The sequence below is a fragment of the Stigmatopora nigra genome, chromosome 4 (assembly GCF_051989575.1).
Source record: "Stigmatopora nigra isolate UIUO_SnigA chromosome 4, RoL_Snig_1.1, whole genome shotgun sequence".
Classification (NCBI taxonomy): Eukaryota; Metazoa; Chordata; class Actinopteri; order Syngnathiformes; family Syngnathidae; genus Stigmatopora; species Stigmatopora nigra.
Genome location: NC_135511.1, coordinates 16,547,192 through 16,564,130, shown reverse-complemented (window position 1 = coordinate 16,564,130; position 16,939 = coordinate 16,547,192). Strand labels below are relative to the sequence as shown.

The window sequence follows — 16,939 nt, the reverse complement described above, 5'->3', positions numbered from 1 at the left end:
AAAAAAATATATTTATTATAAAATGGTATATATATACTTTTTAAAAAAATTATAATAATTAAAAGGTTCATGGGCCGACTAGAAATCCTTCCAGTTGTATTCATAAAATACACAAAATTGATGTAAACATATATAAATACATAATCAAAAGATAGCTGCCATCCATCCCAGTCAAAATATATTGCTGGTATTTTGGCATAACTCAATAATAGCATTCCAAGTTGAAATAAAAATATTTCTACAACTCTCAACTCAAGTCAAAGAAGTACAAGCAACAAAATACGATATTCCAAAATATATATACACTTATATTTACACTACAGACTTAGCAACACAGAGAAAAATGTAAAATAAAATACAAAAAAATCCAGTTTTTCCATTTGTCTCATATTATCAGATAATCTAATGGAAGACTACAATGTAATTGACTACTTCCATAGTATTAAAACTGGGAAATACAAAAGAATATAGTGTTCAAAAAGTTAGCATCATTGCTGGCCATTTTCATTGTTTGCTGCGGGCCAATAAAAACAAGCCGAGGGACCAGAATTAGCCCGTGTGCCATAATTTGGACACATTTGCTTTAAAGGAATGGTGAACCATTGTAGCAAGTAACATTTTTTTTTCTTCCCACTGACAGGAAACCTGAGAGGTTCCAAGGAGGCGCTGCTGCACCTGGACCAAGCGGCTCTTTCATTTACAGTCACGGTAAGGATCAGGCACTGACGGACTTAGACACCTGCTACTGGGAAATATGTTCTCCATCAGTGAGCTATGGACTATTTTTGGCTAGGAGCACTGGGAGACCATTGTTCTCCACAGAAATGACAGGCCCAAGTAGCCAAAAGACTCTTAGTCAAAATGTAGTGTTTTAATGAGGATAAACTGATAAACTTGTTCATTCAATTGGGCAAAAAGTTGATTACATGACAGAAATACTTGGTTTAATGTGGTTAATAGGCTCCAAAACAACTAACAGTGCTTATATGTAGTCTGTTTAATAATATTTGTACTTGTAAAACCCTTATTTAACTAACAAAAGTTGACACTTCACTAGTGGCCAGTGAAATACAGTATTCCCTCGAATTTCGCGTATAATGCAGACTAAACATAGCCGTGAAAATTGAAAAATCGCAATCTAGGAACTCTCATATATATTTTTTTACCTAAAGTACATATTTTCAAATCCATACAATAGTAGTCCCCAAAAAGTCTACATTTTATGTTTGTATTATTGTTCCATCACTGCAAACTTTTCATAAATATTTGGTGGATACTTTTTCATTCAATTTAGTAAAAAAAACATTTAGTTGATTACATCAGAGAAATACTTAATTTAACGTAGTTAATCGGTTCCAAAACAACTAACAATACCTTTTATAGAGTCTATTTAATAATATTTGGACTTTTAAAACCCTCTTTGTAAAATTATTTAACTCAAAACTTGACACTACTCACTAATGGCCAGTGAAAGAAATACAGTATTCCCTCAAATTTCACGTATAATGCAGACAAAACATAGTCGTGAAAATTGAAAAATAGCAAAGTAGGAATTCTCCTATGATAAGTACATATTTTCGCATCCATACAATAGTAGTCCTCAACAAATCTTAATTTCATGTTTCTATTATTCCATAATTGCACACTTCATAAATATTTAGCAAATCAAACCTGCAATATAGTGAAACCACAATAGTTGATCCATGAAATAGCAATACATTAACATACCTTTGTATTATAAACAGCTAATTGTTGTCAATATGAATAGTTGTGATACTATTTTTAATTAAAACACACCCAGATTTACCCATAGATGTCAAGCTAATTTCTATAATATTAAATGTGCTACATTAGCTAGCATTCATCAATGAGGCTCCTTAACCTTCCATTTTGTTCTTTAAACACTATAATCATGACTCCTATATACACTCTGCCAAATAATTGCTGATTAAGCAAACGACAAAAAAGCAAACAAGGCAAGAGATTGAAAAAAATGAATGACAAGTTAAACAGAAAGCCTTTGATAAAAGAATTAGTTTGAACCTTTATCAATTCCGCCATCGTTCCTGCCAATCAGACTAACAATCTCTTATGAGCAAAACGCTGGCTGTGGCTTCAGCTGTGCATCAATCTCATGAAAGGAAGAGAAGAATCAGAGCTGAGCATTGAACTGGTTTCCCAGGAAGCACGTGCAATGACAAAGCCATTCTTTCTTAGGGTTGATCATCCACCTGCACATGATTAGGTCAGATATTCACTTATGCTGCCAACTTGTCATTCACATTGAAACAAATGCGCAAAGCATACGCTTGCCTGCACACATAAAAAAGTGCAAATTCATTTTTCTTTCAAGGCAGACCAGACTTTTTAGAATATTTATCAAATTATGAATACCATTTTACAAAAGTAGTGTATAGGAGGACATAAAATGACTGGGTAGGGTGATGTTGTAGATCAGGGAAGGACTAAATGTTCTTTATAGTAATGTTTCCATGCAAATATTGGACTGGATAATTAGTGTTATATGAATGGAATGGAGAAGTAAACATCTATAAGGGGTATGATAGGAATAGTAACTAAAATATTACAAATATATCGTGGAGTGGAATAGGAAAATAACTCTTCATGCAAGGTGAATACTTACTAAGCTAACATGGTAGCAGCAAATTATATTAACATGAATGGATTCATTAATTAGTTTATAACAGGGTAATTGTGTCCTATTATGTTTAGGCCACAATATTTGGTTTGATACACTACTTTTAAATCTGTATTTAATACTAATTGTCAAATGACAACAAAGTGTCACTAATTAACAGTCGTGACAAAAAATATACAGACATTATACAAGTGAGTTCCATAATTTTATTAGCTTCTTCCAATAAACAAGTTGATGAAAGCAGATTATATTTTATATTTTTATCAACCATAACATAAAAGGCAATGAACTATCATTTAAAGTAAGCATATTGCTATTTGTTGATCACTTCCCAAAAGAAATATTTAAATTAAACAAAGAGAAAATGTTTGCATTTCGATATACCTCTATTTTAGTGTTAAAAAATATTAGTCTTTGGCGCCCTCTCGTGGCTTACCTGTAGAATACTTAAAAGGTTCATTGTTATTACTAACTTGCGCTCAATATACTGCTTTTTCCTTATTTCCCTAAAAATCACAATAAATATCTGCAAAGTGCCGTAACACAATAATAACTCAGAATACTTTAAAACAAATACCACTTTAATTTGCATACTGACAACCTACCTTTTGTGATGACTAAATCTAAACATATTCAAGTATAACACAGATCACATATCACAAATAATAAAATACACGTAATAAAATAGAATGTATACATTCAGTTTTAAGTATTATAACAGTTATCCCACTTTTACCATTGGCAAAAATGCAATATATGTTGAAGCCCACATGTCAGTGGAGGTATACGACAGTAGAAACCAAAACATCCCACTTGAAAAATGCGCTATATGTTTGCGTAAGTGCGCATGTGTGGGACAGAATTTCACTCAAGACTCCTTGGGATTGTGCAATGAAAAGCAGACAAGAGTATACGTCGTATATTTTAGCACGCCACGGGTGCAGCGAATGAGACAAGAACATTCGCGTGGTTCGCTCTGGGTTAAGAGCAAAACTGGATCCCAAATCTTCTTCCTTGACTATGGTGCTGGTGCGTATGAATTGCATAGGGTATCTCGGGAACATTATGTCTCTATACATTGCACTGGCGCGAGCAAGGGAGGGGCTGCTGCTGCAAAAACTCAGCAATAGAATGAATGCAAAGAGCCAAAAGAACACTTCCTGTTGATGCAAAAAATTGCAGCAGCAACTGTCTGACACATCTGGACCGGACAGGGGGGGAGAGGCCTGGCCGCCGTGGCTGTTAGCGAACTAGAAAAGGGGGGAAAATGGACCACGTTTAATGTCGATCTTGTAGCACGGTGAGTCTGTTTGGTTTAATTGTAGCGTGGTGTTATGACGGCATGCCGCCGATCGTCATGTCAACGCATGTTTCGGGTGAACTCGGAAATCGGATGCTAGCTGCCGATGTAGCATTAGGCTAACTCGGAAGCTAGCCGTAGAGCTACAAGGAAGAAAAGCGATATAATGTGGGTTTTTGATCGTGTCATTTGTAATAAGGTGGATATTGTGTGTAGTGCGGGTTGGCTGTTAAGTTGTTTATTGTGAGGGAGAGATCGGTAAGTGTGGGTGATGATCGGTGCTTTTGCAAAAATCAGTGCTAAATGCTAAGCTAAGCTAGTTGAGTTAGCAAATGTTTGGATGTTGAACGGGCCCTGTAAGGCGATGCAGATAGATTTATGTTGAAATTATTTAATGTATAGGCAATGGGGATGATCGGTTTTGTTCTGTTGGATTCGAGTTTAAACTGGGTTTGTTCCGATTGTGGACACAAGTCTTATTTCTGTCGTTAGACACGCGTTCGGGTGTAATAAATTACAATAAAAGTTTGACAGGGCGCTCATTTGCTCCATTTTGTGTCGACAATCGGCGATCTTGGGTTTGGTTGTATTTACAGATCGACGTTCATTATTAAGGAATGTGTACTCGATGTTTCGGATCTATAATATAGTCACACTAGATTCACTTTTAGAATTCGAAACTGTCTGGGCTAGCAGATCTATTCGGTAATTAGCCTGTCATACTTTTTAATTCAAGGAAAGTTACATTTATTTACATTTAGTCTTGCTCCTATCAAGGTTCAGTGACCTATAATGGACATTAAAAATAATAATCGACTACTGACTGACTTGTTTTGTCTGATTTCTTAAGGGGTCACCAAAGTGAAGCAATTGATCCGCATGATAGATTTGGAACAAGTTTTATGCCAGATCCCTTTCCTGACACAAGTGGGAATCAAACCGGGTCACCACAATGGCAGTGCTCAGATCATTGACCACCATGGAGCCCTAAAATATTAATCAAAAAATTACTCTACGTTACAGGTGTCAAAGTTGTGGCCCAGGGGCCAAATCTGGCCCGCCACATCATTTTGTGCGGCCCGAGAAAGTAAATCATGAGTGCCGACTTTCTGTTTTAGGATCAAATTAAAATGAAGAGTATAGATGTATATTAAATTTCCTAATTTTCCCACTTTTAAACCAATAATTGTCATTTTTTAATCATTTTTTTCAGTTTTTAGTTCAAAAATAATTTTGTAAAATCTAAAAATATATTTAAAAGAAGCTAAAATAAACATTGCTTTAGATATATAAAAAAACTGAACATTCAGGGATTTAAATCCAGTTCTTTTAATACTTTTATTAAAAAAAAATCTAAATATTATATCTAAAATTGTCCGGCCCACATGAAACCGAGTTAACGTTAAAATAACCTGAGTCTGCCACCCTTGCTCTAGGTAATAATAATATTACAAAAAATAATGACATCCCATAGTGAAGCCCACTTTTTGCAACCCTGAAATACAATTTTCTATTCATTTTAACCATGCCTGTCATTGCAATATCCTTGCTAAAAAGACCAAAGTGCATGAAAGACTCCAGTTATTCAGTATACAGCTAAGTTCAAAGAGGACACTTTTAAAAACTCTTTGTTTTTTCTACTCAAAGACACCCATTAAATATCCATGTATGACATTGTTTTCCCAACCGCCATAAGAAGCCACTCTGCCACATCATCTTAAATTACTAGAATGCATACACGCCCACATAAGTGTTTGTAACGTAAAAAGCACTAAAAGGGAGTTCCTGGTTAAGATAATAGCATAATTTCACATAAAATGAAGCAAAACTGACCCAAAGCGTCAGTGGCTACTACCTTTCATCAATCAATAACACGTTTCCGTCAAAGTTAGCAAATGTTTATAACATTGAACCATACTTAGTAGAAGTGAAGATTCTACCCTGTCACGCATCTCTGCAGTTAGAGTATAATTCTTGCAATTTTAATTATTGTTATGGCTCTTTGCAAGCATCGGTTACATAACGATAACAACATTCTTGTTATTGGCCGAATAGCCCTGGCCTCGTCACCAAGGGCCCACCAAATCTCAAGGACCCAGATTGGGTGGATTGTTTGTATAACCATCCTGGAACAGGCCGTCCAGGTTAAAGATGACTTGGCAATACACGTGACCTCGCAACACTTTGAAAATAGAAAGAGAATGATTTAACAAAGAAATGAATTAATACAGAGAATAGAAAGAGAATGATTTAATAAAGAAATGAATTAATATAACTATTATAATAGTAATACAGAATAAACCTAACACTATACAATTCTCTTCATTTTATCTGATGTGTGACACCAAGATATCTATTATCTTTGGGTTTTTGTTTTTCTATGTACTAAAATAATTGAGTTAGGATCATTCTGTCTACAATTATTTTTATTTCCTTCTTTGGTGCAGTTCGTTAGATCAAGTACAAACACAATTATTAAACTTTAGTACAGACGCAATCAACCTGTTATACTACTTAATGAATTAATGTACCGTATTTTCACGACTATAAGGCGCACTGCATTATAAGGCGCATCCTCAATGAATGACATTTTCCCCCATATATAAAGCGCACTGGATTATAAGGCGCACCCTCAATGAATGGCACATTTTAATTTTTTCCATATATAAGGCGCACTGGATTATAAGGCGCACCCTGAATGAATGGCACATTTTATTTTTTTCCATATATAAGGTGCGCTGTCTATTTTGGAGAAAAATCTAAGACTTAAGTGCGCCTTATAGTCGTGAAAATACAGTACGTTTTTTTTAGGATTTTTTGTTTTTATTCTGCGTGGAGGCCACTATTGGCTGAAGTACTATTGTTTATTCAATATATTTTTTTGCATTTATCAGTGTCAGTACAGATTTTGATGTTTTCCAGTCTAATTCTATTTCAAACTTGACTGTAGAAGCTGAATACCGTATTTTCCATATATAAGGCGCACTGGATTATAAGGCGCCCTGTCTATTTTGGAGAGAATTTAAGACTTTTAAGTGCGCCTTATAGTCGAGAAAATACGGTACACTAAAGTGACAAATCACTACAAGTACCCCACAGAGTGAAAATTGAAATTAATCGTGAAAATACGGTAGTCTTTGGTTTTGATACAAAAGTAATCTAATCATTGATTCATTTTTTTTAAAGGTTTTTTTTATTTTGTCTTTGCCATTCAGGTGGTTGACAAGCTGGAGAAACACATTCAAGAAATGGACGACGGCAGTTACATCGAGTTTGATGTGCCGGAGTTCAGCAACACCGTCTTAACTCAACTCAACGAGTTACGACTGCAAGGCAAGTTATGTGACATCATCGTCCACATCCAGGGTCAGCCATTTCGCGCCCACAAAGCCGTCTTGGCGGCTAGTTCGCCCTATTTCCGAGACCACTCTGCTCTCAGCACCATGAGCGGCCTTTCCATCTCCGTCATCAAAAGTCCCGAAGTTTTCGAACAACTCTTAGCCTTCTGCTACACGGGCCACATGTCCTTACAACTCAAGGACATCATCAGTTTCCTCACCGCTGCTAGCTTTCTACAAATGCAGGTCATCATCGACAAGTGTACACACATCCTCGAGAGTATCCACTCCAAAATCAGCTTACCGGTTAACACCTGCAGCCCGGAGAAGGACGATTCCCAGAGCGGTCGCAATGGCGTCAACGACAACAACCTCTTTGTCAACCCTACGCAAATATCCCCACCTTACTACTCCCGTCAAAGCCACGCCGGACACGAAGCACGTTTAGACCTCGCCGCTAAAAACCTAGCTCGGGCTCGACTTCAACAAGAAGAAGGCCAATCAGATCGCGGTAGCACCGATAGCGTGTCGGAACACGACGCGCCGATGGAAGGCGAAATGGAACAAGTGGAGTTAATCGGCAAAGACGGCCAAGTCACTGACGTTCATGTGAAAGTTGAGAAAACCGAAAGACCCACTTACTCCGACAGTTCCTCAGCCGGGGACGACGGCTACCACACCGAGTTAGTCGACGGCGAACAAGTCCTGGCAGTCAGCGTCGGTTCTTACGGTCCGGTTATCCAATCCGCTGCTTACTCCTACTCTGGGCTATCCTCCCCTTGTTTCGTCAACCTCAACAGCTCCAGTCCATCCCGTTCTATACTCAGCAGCTTCAGGGGTGGCCGAGCTAGAGCAAAGCGCCCTTTAGCAATCCCGGCGGCGGTTTTGAGTCACGGCAAACAAGGCGGGGATGATGCCGAAGCCGCCGCGGGGTCTACGCTGTTGGAAAACGACGTACGAGAACGAAGCCTAAGGAGTCAGTGGTACCCGTATAACGAAAGACTCATTTGCGTCTACTGTGGGAAGACCTTTAATCAGAAAGGAAGCTTGGACCGACATATGCGTCTACATATGGGTATCACACCGTTTGTTTGTAAGTACTGCGGCAAGAAGTACACGAGGAAAGACCAATTGGAGTACCATATCCGAGGCCATACGGACAACAAGCCCTTCCATTGCCAGATCTGTGGGAAATGCTTCCCGTTTCAAGGCACCCTTAACCAACATCTGAGGAAGAAGCACATGGGAGCATCCGAAGGCAACAATCACGTGGATTCTCCGGACAGGACGGAGGGAAGCTCGGGTCCGAAAGAACAAGACGAAAGCGCCGAGGGGATGGCCTACGAGGCGCAATACGCGGAAGAGGCGCCGATAGATGACGCCGAAGAAAGTTCCAAATGCAGTCCGGAAGAGGCTCAGGCATCCAGATGTGATTATTAGGATGTGCTTCAGGTTCAAGAAGCTTTAAGAAATGTTTAATTTTCAAATCAACGTAAGGATTTTTTTGTTTTTTTTTTGTTCAGCTATCTCTGCTTTAGACAAGATTTCTTACTTTAAGGGGTGCTGACATTTTTCTGAACGCTAGGTGGCAAATACGGAGCAAAGCGAGTTACTATACTTGACCTTACCTAAGGTCCCAATTATGTAAGACCCTCCCCTTTTTTTCCTCTTTCTCTAGCCCCACCCCCTTTTAGGATCCCAGATGATTTCTCTTTATATCTTTCCATGTTTTTAAAAAAAAAACATATTTACAGAGTTATATAGGCATGTTGCAATAATTGAAAAATGTGAAAGCTCTGGTAAGATGCTTGTCATATCACCTTTTTAAAAACCTGACCTGTTTTTGCACATACGGCCACAAGAGGTCACTCACTCACTAGGAATGATCTTTATTCTTTTCTTCTATATATATATTTTTTTGTTTTCAATTGCAAAGCTTTTTTTTTTTGTGTAACATCCGTTCAATACCTCATGATACAACTACATACTCACTCATTACAGTATTTTCTCTACAATGGAACTTACTTGGTTCTACCTCATAGCTAATAACTTACCGGGCACCCTCACACACTGTAAGAAATCAATTTTTTAAAATGATCTTATGTACAGTATTTTGCCAAATCATGGAAAGAATATTCTCAAAATATAAGTCGGGATGTATATCAAGGGCGTGTGTTTTAAACTCAGTACATTTAGTTTGCTAGCGTTTTTTTGTCATAAGAACATTTAAATAAGACAGAATAACAATAATGGCCTAATGTACTTAACCATTTATACTTAGTTTTCTGTCTTAAAGTGTTTTTAATTTCCCCCCCCCCCCCATAAAATATAATTTTTAACTTTTCACTAATACTTGTGCTATACTACATCATAAATCCTAGGTTTTAGATACTGTGAAAAAGAGGCTCTGTAGTATGTAAAGTCCAATATATAATATCCCTTAAAAACTAAGTTGTAATTCAAATTTTGAATTTAAAACTCAGTTTAAATTGAGCTAAGTAAGCTAACTCATTCTTAGCAGTTTTTAAAACTCTGGTTAAATACACGCACGGTATAACTAAAGTACTTATAGCAATGATATGCAAAAAAAGAAAGAAAATCGCAAAGGAATCTTAGCCATTTTGATATGGTTTTTCTTCCATTTTTTTTGTTGTTTTTTTTTAGGGCACTTGTGTGTTTATTTTTTTTATTTTTCCCTTTTTGTTTATGTTCTTTCTATCCTACCTTGCCTGATTGTTGTCTGCATTAGTGCAGGCCAAAATCTAAATGTAAAGACCAAGGTTGTCTTCAGCAATCAATACCACTTTTTGTTTGACATGTGTGGCTAAAAACAAGGAGAAACGTTAAAGTGACAAAAAAAAGTACACGATACAAAGTATTGATGCACTTTGCATAGTTAGGCGGGTGGGATTAATGTCTCGAAACAGTTTTTATCCTATTAAGAGTAGTACAGTGCAACCCCTCACGGCAGTAACAAAATAATGAGACTGCAATGGCTACAAATCATTGTTTTTTATCGGTTTTATTGAACCATTGGGCGGTGGGTCGTATACAAAGACTGTTTTTTTTATACCCATTGTGATTTCAGAGTTGATTCTTAAAAGGCCTATTGCCTGATAGAAAAATTTCCTCATTTGACGCTCACCTCATGTGAGCTTTTCTTTAAAAAAACACATGGTTGTCTTATTTTCCATCCAAATGGGTTCACGCCTTTTTCCTCTGGTGCAATTTTGCTGTTTTAAGCAGCAATATGTCATGTTTTTTTGCCAAGTTGGAACAAAAGGGCAATCCCTTATTTTCTCTTGTGCAGTTTTTTTTGTGTATGTATGCATAATTTAGAAATACGGTTAATTTTCTGGCGTTTTTTTTTTTTTTGGCCTCGATTTTTGTCAATACAGTGTTCCCTCGGTTATCGCGGTTAATGGGACCGGGACCACCCGCGATAAGTGAATTTGCGCAAAGTAGGGATTCCCCTTCAAAAATGCTTAATTTGAATTTAATTAAAAAAAAAAAAATTTTTTTAATTTTTTAAAATTTTATTTAAATTTTTTAAAATTTTATTTAAATTTTTTTAATTTATTTTTTTTACCCCCTGTATACAGTACACCATATAGAATACGGGTAGATAGAGTGAAATTCATGTTATAACAAAAAAAAAACTGTAAAATATGTTGTTTCAATGTAATATTTGTATTTTTTTTCCCCCAAAAAATCCGCCAAGCTCTGAGTCCGCGATAGCTGAACCGCCAACTAGCGAGGGAACACTGTAACTGCCCACAAATGAATTTGTACGTGGAAAGGTGCAAACTACTTCAACTTTTTTGTGCCAATGGGTTCACACCAAAGATTAGCACATTTTCTGAGTGTGTACATTTTTGACTGTGAATGCGTTTAAAAGATGAATGGGTTCATTAAACTGAAAACCGATTTTAATTACTATTGGAAATGTACGCTCCCAACTCAAAACAATCATTTTTTTTATCAATCAGGAAAAAAATTGGTGAGATTTAAAACTAAACTAGAATTAGCATTTTTTTTTTATTGAAGCCATAATTAGATAATAGTTCAATTTTGTGCAATAGGTAATGTAATTGTGTGAAGCCAATGTTAACCAATGAGAGAATCCTTCACATAAGTGGCATTTAAACCTAGTGCCTTCCACAAGCTTTACATTTTTCGGGTTTGGCATTTATATGCCTCATTTTTTTTGTTTTTTTTACTGGATTGAATTAAGAAATTTAATGAAATATAGCCACATGTATTGTTAAATAGTAACAAGATGAAATTAGGTATCTCCAATGTGTCATTTTCTACTTTTCACCAAAATCATGGCCAATCAACCCCCTAAAAAACCCAATTTTTTGCTTGTTTTTTTAGTTTTTTTTTTATTGTCCAAGGACAAATGACTATCTGAGCTAGTAGCAAGTGATAACAATCAAACAAGGCTATTGCCACTGTACTCAGAGAGATTTGTTTAATCCCTCCATTCTAGCCAGTGAGGACAATCCCATTTATGTGCCGTACTTTTTCACTCTTTCAAAATGAATGGATGAAGAAATGCATGGATGAAACTAAAAAAAAAAAATGCATATCTACTTCCTTTCTCCCGCTCTAACGTCGTCGGATGAGCAACTGCTTGAATATTTAGTAAAGTATGTGTGCATTTGAAATGAAATTTTAACAAAAACCAAGAAAAAAATAGATAAAAACGCATACCCTTCTAGCATAGTTAAATTGCACGTTTCTCAAACACACAATTGTATACAATTGCCAATGAATACTTTGTAAAAGAAAGAAAAAAAACTTCACTTTTTCCAATTTTAGTCATTGATTGTGCACTTAACAGTTCCGTCAAACGTACATTTAAGTATACAAAATCCATCTGGAAATCGTATCTATCGAGCTATTAATGGTCTAGTGTGCTTTTGGCAGGGGCCTTTTACACATTTTTTTTTATTGACTAATAAGTTTTTTTTCTTATCAAATGAGTATATAAGTCCATGTATAGATAAATGGCGGGGGTATTGTTTAAATGCTTTTTTTAAAATGTAGCTATATTTACTTAGGTTATAGTACACACGAAAACAACCGACCTTGACGTAGACCAGGGGTGTCAAACATACGGCCCGCGGGCCGGATCCGGCCCGTCTGGTGGTTTGGTACGGCCCGGGGAAGAAAGCTGAATTGTATAAAAAAATATAAATTTTCTTTAAAATTTGTAGTTCTTGTTTTAGTATGTGCAGACAACATGAATTGACATTTATTTATGTTCTTATGTTATTCTCTTGTTCATAATATATTGTTCATAATGTAAAAGGAAAATTCTGTTAAACATTTTGATAATTTACTCATTCTTTGCAATAATTATTAGTATTAGTGACTAATACAAAAAAAGGAAAAAAAGTGGGCTTATTGTTAGTTCTATGTCATTTTGCAATGAGTTTACTGGTCCGACCCTGCTTGATCTCAAATTAAGCCGTATTCGGCCCGCAGACCGAGTTTGACACCCCTGACGTAGACTATCGTTGCCGTTTTCGTCAATTTCACTTTCCATGCCGGAGATGCATTATGGGCCACGAGTAATCAAAAAAGGAAGTGTTTACAGGGAAGGCTGTCAGACTACTTTTTTTTGTTGAAATTGCAGCTCATCTTCCTCTTCTTAAACTCACTTCAGGTAGTTTACAAACACTGATATCGGCTTAGAAGAAAAAAAATCTTAAGTCTTCCATCACTTTTTTTTTTTTGGTCAGTTTCTGTCCACTGTGTTTTATTCCAAGAAAGCAATAAACTTTTATAAAAAAAATTTAAAAAACTGTAATCGGATTAGCAAAATGATCGAAATATTGACCCGTCAGATTAGGAAAATTAACTAATTTCAGGGAATTGTTCAATTCAAATATTGAATTTTTTTTTTGTATACGTGACAAGTTGGATTCCTTTTTTTTTTTTAGAAGAATAATGTGTTTAAGAGAAGAAAAAGTGTGTCCATGATCAAAATCTCACGGTAGTCGGTGAATTTGCAACAAAAAAAAATAGAGCCATTGGCTCTTGTCATCTTCTCCAAATGTGTCAAAAATAACGAAAGGGATTCCAGAAGGCAGTTTTGCCACATTTTTTTTGGGAGTGTGGGCCGTGTGTTGTCATGTTCTATTTTTTGGTGGATTTTTCTGGTCACATATGGTCAGCATCAACTTCCTCAACGCACTATGTCTCTGGCTCATGTATTTGGGGACAAAGCAAAACAAAAAACTGAACTTTCAACTCAGGGTGTATAGAGTTTTCAACAAAAAAATGGTCTCATTTGGCAGCATCCTTTTTGTCAGTGCACTTTTCTTCAGGTGTCCTCAAGTCAGTGGTTTTCCGTATATATTCTTCCTCAAAAGTTCTCGATGAGTCCATTCTGTTCCACATGCAGATCTGAAGCTAGAAGTCCAGAGAAAAACCACCAAAAAAAACAAAAAAAGTGGATTCATGACAGCACATGTGCCCCAAAAAAGCCCCCAGTTTTTTGTCCACTCTCCACACAACCTCACAACCCAACTGTGAACCTCAGAACTCTACTGTTTTGTACAACTATGAAGTAAATGAAGCTAGCTCAAAACGGACGTATCTATTGCCATTTATTTTGAGTTTTATTTTATAGCATGAAAATAAAAAGTATATTTATTCAAATGATATATTTTACTCATAATCATTATGTGCAGCTTCATTTTTGGTTCTTAAGCTTGTAAATGGCTTTTTTATTAAGGAAAAAAATGTCAACAGAAAAAATGCGTTTGTAAAATAAAGACGCTGATTTGGCAAAATTATGGTCTTTATTATTGACTGCTATGGAAAATTTCACTATTTTTTTCCACTTACACTAACTTTCCAAACTAAGTACTATTATGAAACACAACAACCTTGAGATTTCAGGTGAAAAATTTCACATTTGCTACAATAAACTGTATTTTCTCGCATATAAGCCTTATTTGTAAGATGACTGAATCAATGGTACGGCTTATATGTGCATAAATTAGACTTGACATGCATAAAAACTGCAAACCAATGTGACCGGTAAGGTAATTTATTTAGAAATAGAGCAGATAAAATGGTAAACAAAATAAATTTTGACGTCTATGAATGAAATTCAAGAAATGATATGTATACTCAATTAATTGTGCCTACCAATGCTCTTTCAGCGCGCCGCCATCTTACTGTAGGTAATCGTACTCTGACTGACCAGATGCAAGTAGCCTTGATACATGTTCGTAGTGTTTACCATGTCAGTACAACCCATTATTTGTTAAGGCTGATCGAAAGTCTTTCAGTCAATCATTAAAATGTCAGCCTAGATAAATGCGTGATGTGTATCCCATGCTATCATGGCACCCAAAGACATGGTAAAAATTAGACCGCTATGGACACATTTCCTGGTTGTAGTGCTCATGTATCTTCCTTTTTCAATTTGTCTATTTTCAGGAAACACCATTTCGGAATGAAAAATCCAGCAGATGATCTTTTTGATTCATACAGTATTTCAGAAATACCAGGTGAGATGATTTTTATTAAGATTTTCCCTTCAAATTTACACATTTGTGCTCTCTATTAAAACCATGAATATAGAAGTGAAAATTGTTTAATTGGGGGCGGCTTATATGAGAGAAACTGCAAAATTAAACGATTTTTAAGGATTTTTAATGCCTTATATGTGGAAAAAATATACCTCATTAGCATTTGCATCTGTAAGGATTGTTCTATCCTCTAGAGGGAGCCAAATATCAACTTCATTTATTTTGAGAAATGTTTCTATAAATGATTAGGGTTTTCAAAGTAAAAAAGCAACCATTATCTTTAAAAAAAAGGTAACAAATTGAAAAAAAAACTAGGTTCTATTGCATTAGCACGAGCACGCTAAATTTCAGGTAGCAAAGTTGTAGCTACTTTGTTTTCTTAAACTCATCATAACAATTCCAATTCCTAAACAAACCCTCTTGAAAGTTTAATGAGATACCGTAAAAAGAGTCAAACAAAATAACAGTAAGTGGAATTCTCAGAAATGAATCATTATGCTGATGCTATACTTTTTCTCCTTGTTCATTTTTTCCTTTATTAAAACAGAGCCTATTTGTTTCCGTACTGGAACTAATCCCTGTTTCCTGTAATTTTGACTCATTGACTAAAAATGGTCTGAAGGTCGTTGGTCTTCCCTTGTAAATCGTTTAGACTAAGGTTTTTTTACATTATAGTACATTTTTGTACATTTGTAGAGATATTTTCTTAAAAAATTCAATAGAAAATTAGCTATTTAAGGTCTCAAAAAGAGGATTTTGACTAGTTTTAATGTCTATAAATGTATACTTATTTTAAAGCTGTTAATTCATTAGTTCGCTTAATTTTGGCATACATTCCCATCAGAATTAAACCATAAATATCATTTCCATATCTTTATTTGAACAATTCCAGGCCTGTAAGACTATTAAAGACAATTTTGCACATACACACAGTTGGAAATAATCTCAAATGCTGGGCCTTTGTGGAAAAAAAAAATGGAAAGAAAGTGGAAATTTGAAGTTGCACCAAACAATGAAGTATCTATTCTTCCAAAGAAACCACATTATTACTTTTTTCCAATTTCAGGCATCCTTAATAATTCCCATATGGATCGCAATCATCTAACAGAAGCAAAAGGTTGACTTTTGAATGAAAGGAAACGTCTTTTTCACCTATTGGCGTGCAGTTTTTATTTCAAGATTGAAACTTGGGGAGTTGATTCGGAAAATAAGAGAGAAAAGTAGTCTGAGAGCCACTAAATTCACTTAATAACTTGACACCAAAGTAGATTAGATGACTTCATGCTTCTGGCTAAGTTTGAGTAATATTTTGGTGCTCCTAAATGAAAGAATAAGGATATTTGAAATCAGGGAGTGTGTATAAATTAAGAATAAATACAATTTGAAATTAAATTTTAATCAAATTCCAAGAAAAAACTGAGTTTTTTTATCTTTATTGTATTTTTTTTGCTACTGCAATTCATACTGCAGAAAATACTCCTTATATATGAATTTGATTGATTTCTTCAGTCATTTTCTGAACTGCTTATACTTCGTGGATCGTGGGGGGTGCTGGAGCCAATCAGCCAAACGGGCACAAGGACAAAATTAGCATACAATTAGCCTAGCATGCATATTTTTGCGGTATGTTGTTATAGTTCAGTAAAATAAATGAACACTTACAATTGTCCTATGATAAATGCTTACAGGTCTCAATCAAACAATTTATTTCACGTTTTTTACAGGTAAAATAAGATGTAGCTATGACAAAATTAGCGTACAATTAGCCTAGCATGCATATTTTCTGGGGAGATGTGGGAGGAACCTATTTCATATTGTTATAGTTCCCAAAATAAATGAACACTTACAATTTTCCTATATTGAATGTGGACAGGTCTCAATTAAACATTTTTTTGTGTTTTTACGGGTAAGATAGGTTTTAGCAAGGACAAAATTAGCGTACAATTAGCCTAGCATGCATATTTTTGGGGGGATGGAACCTCTTTTATATTGTTATAGTTCCCAAAATAAATGAACACTTACAATTTTCCTATATTGAATGTTAACAGGTCTCAATTAAACATTTTTTTGTGTTTTTTACGGGTAAGAT

General features: G+C 35.5%; 1 protein-coding gene across 5 annotated transcripts in view; it reads left to right on the top strand.

Annotated features, from left to right (window-relative positions):
* The window catches only part of zbtb34 (zinc finger and BTB domain containing 34), a 38,671-nt gene extending 29,055 nt beyond the window's left edge, over positions 1-9,616 (top strand). For 2 of the 5 annotated variants that reach the window (XM_077715435.1, XM_077715437.1), the window contains 2 exons: positions 641-708; positions 7,175-9,616. In XM_077715435.1, the coding sequence (XP_077571561.1) occupies positions 7,208-8,737 (1,530 nt within the window). In that variant the 5' untranslated portion in view covers positions 641-708; positions 7,175-7,207 and the 3' untranslated portion in view covers positions 8,738-9,616. The other 3 variants (XM_077715434.1, XM_077715436.1, XM_077715438.1) reach the window with 3 other exon arrangements.
* The last annotated feature ends 7,323 nt before the right edge of the window (positions 9,617-16,939 follow it).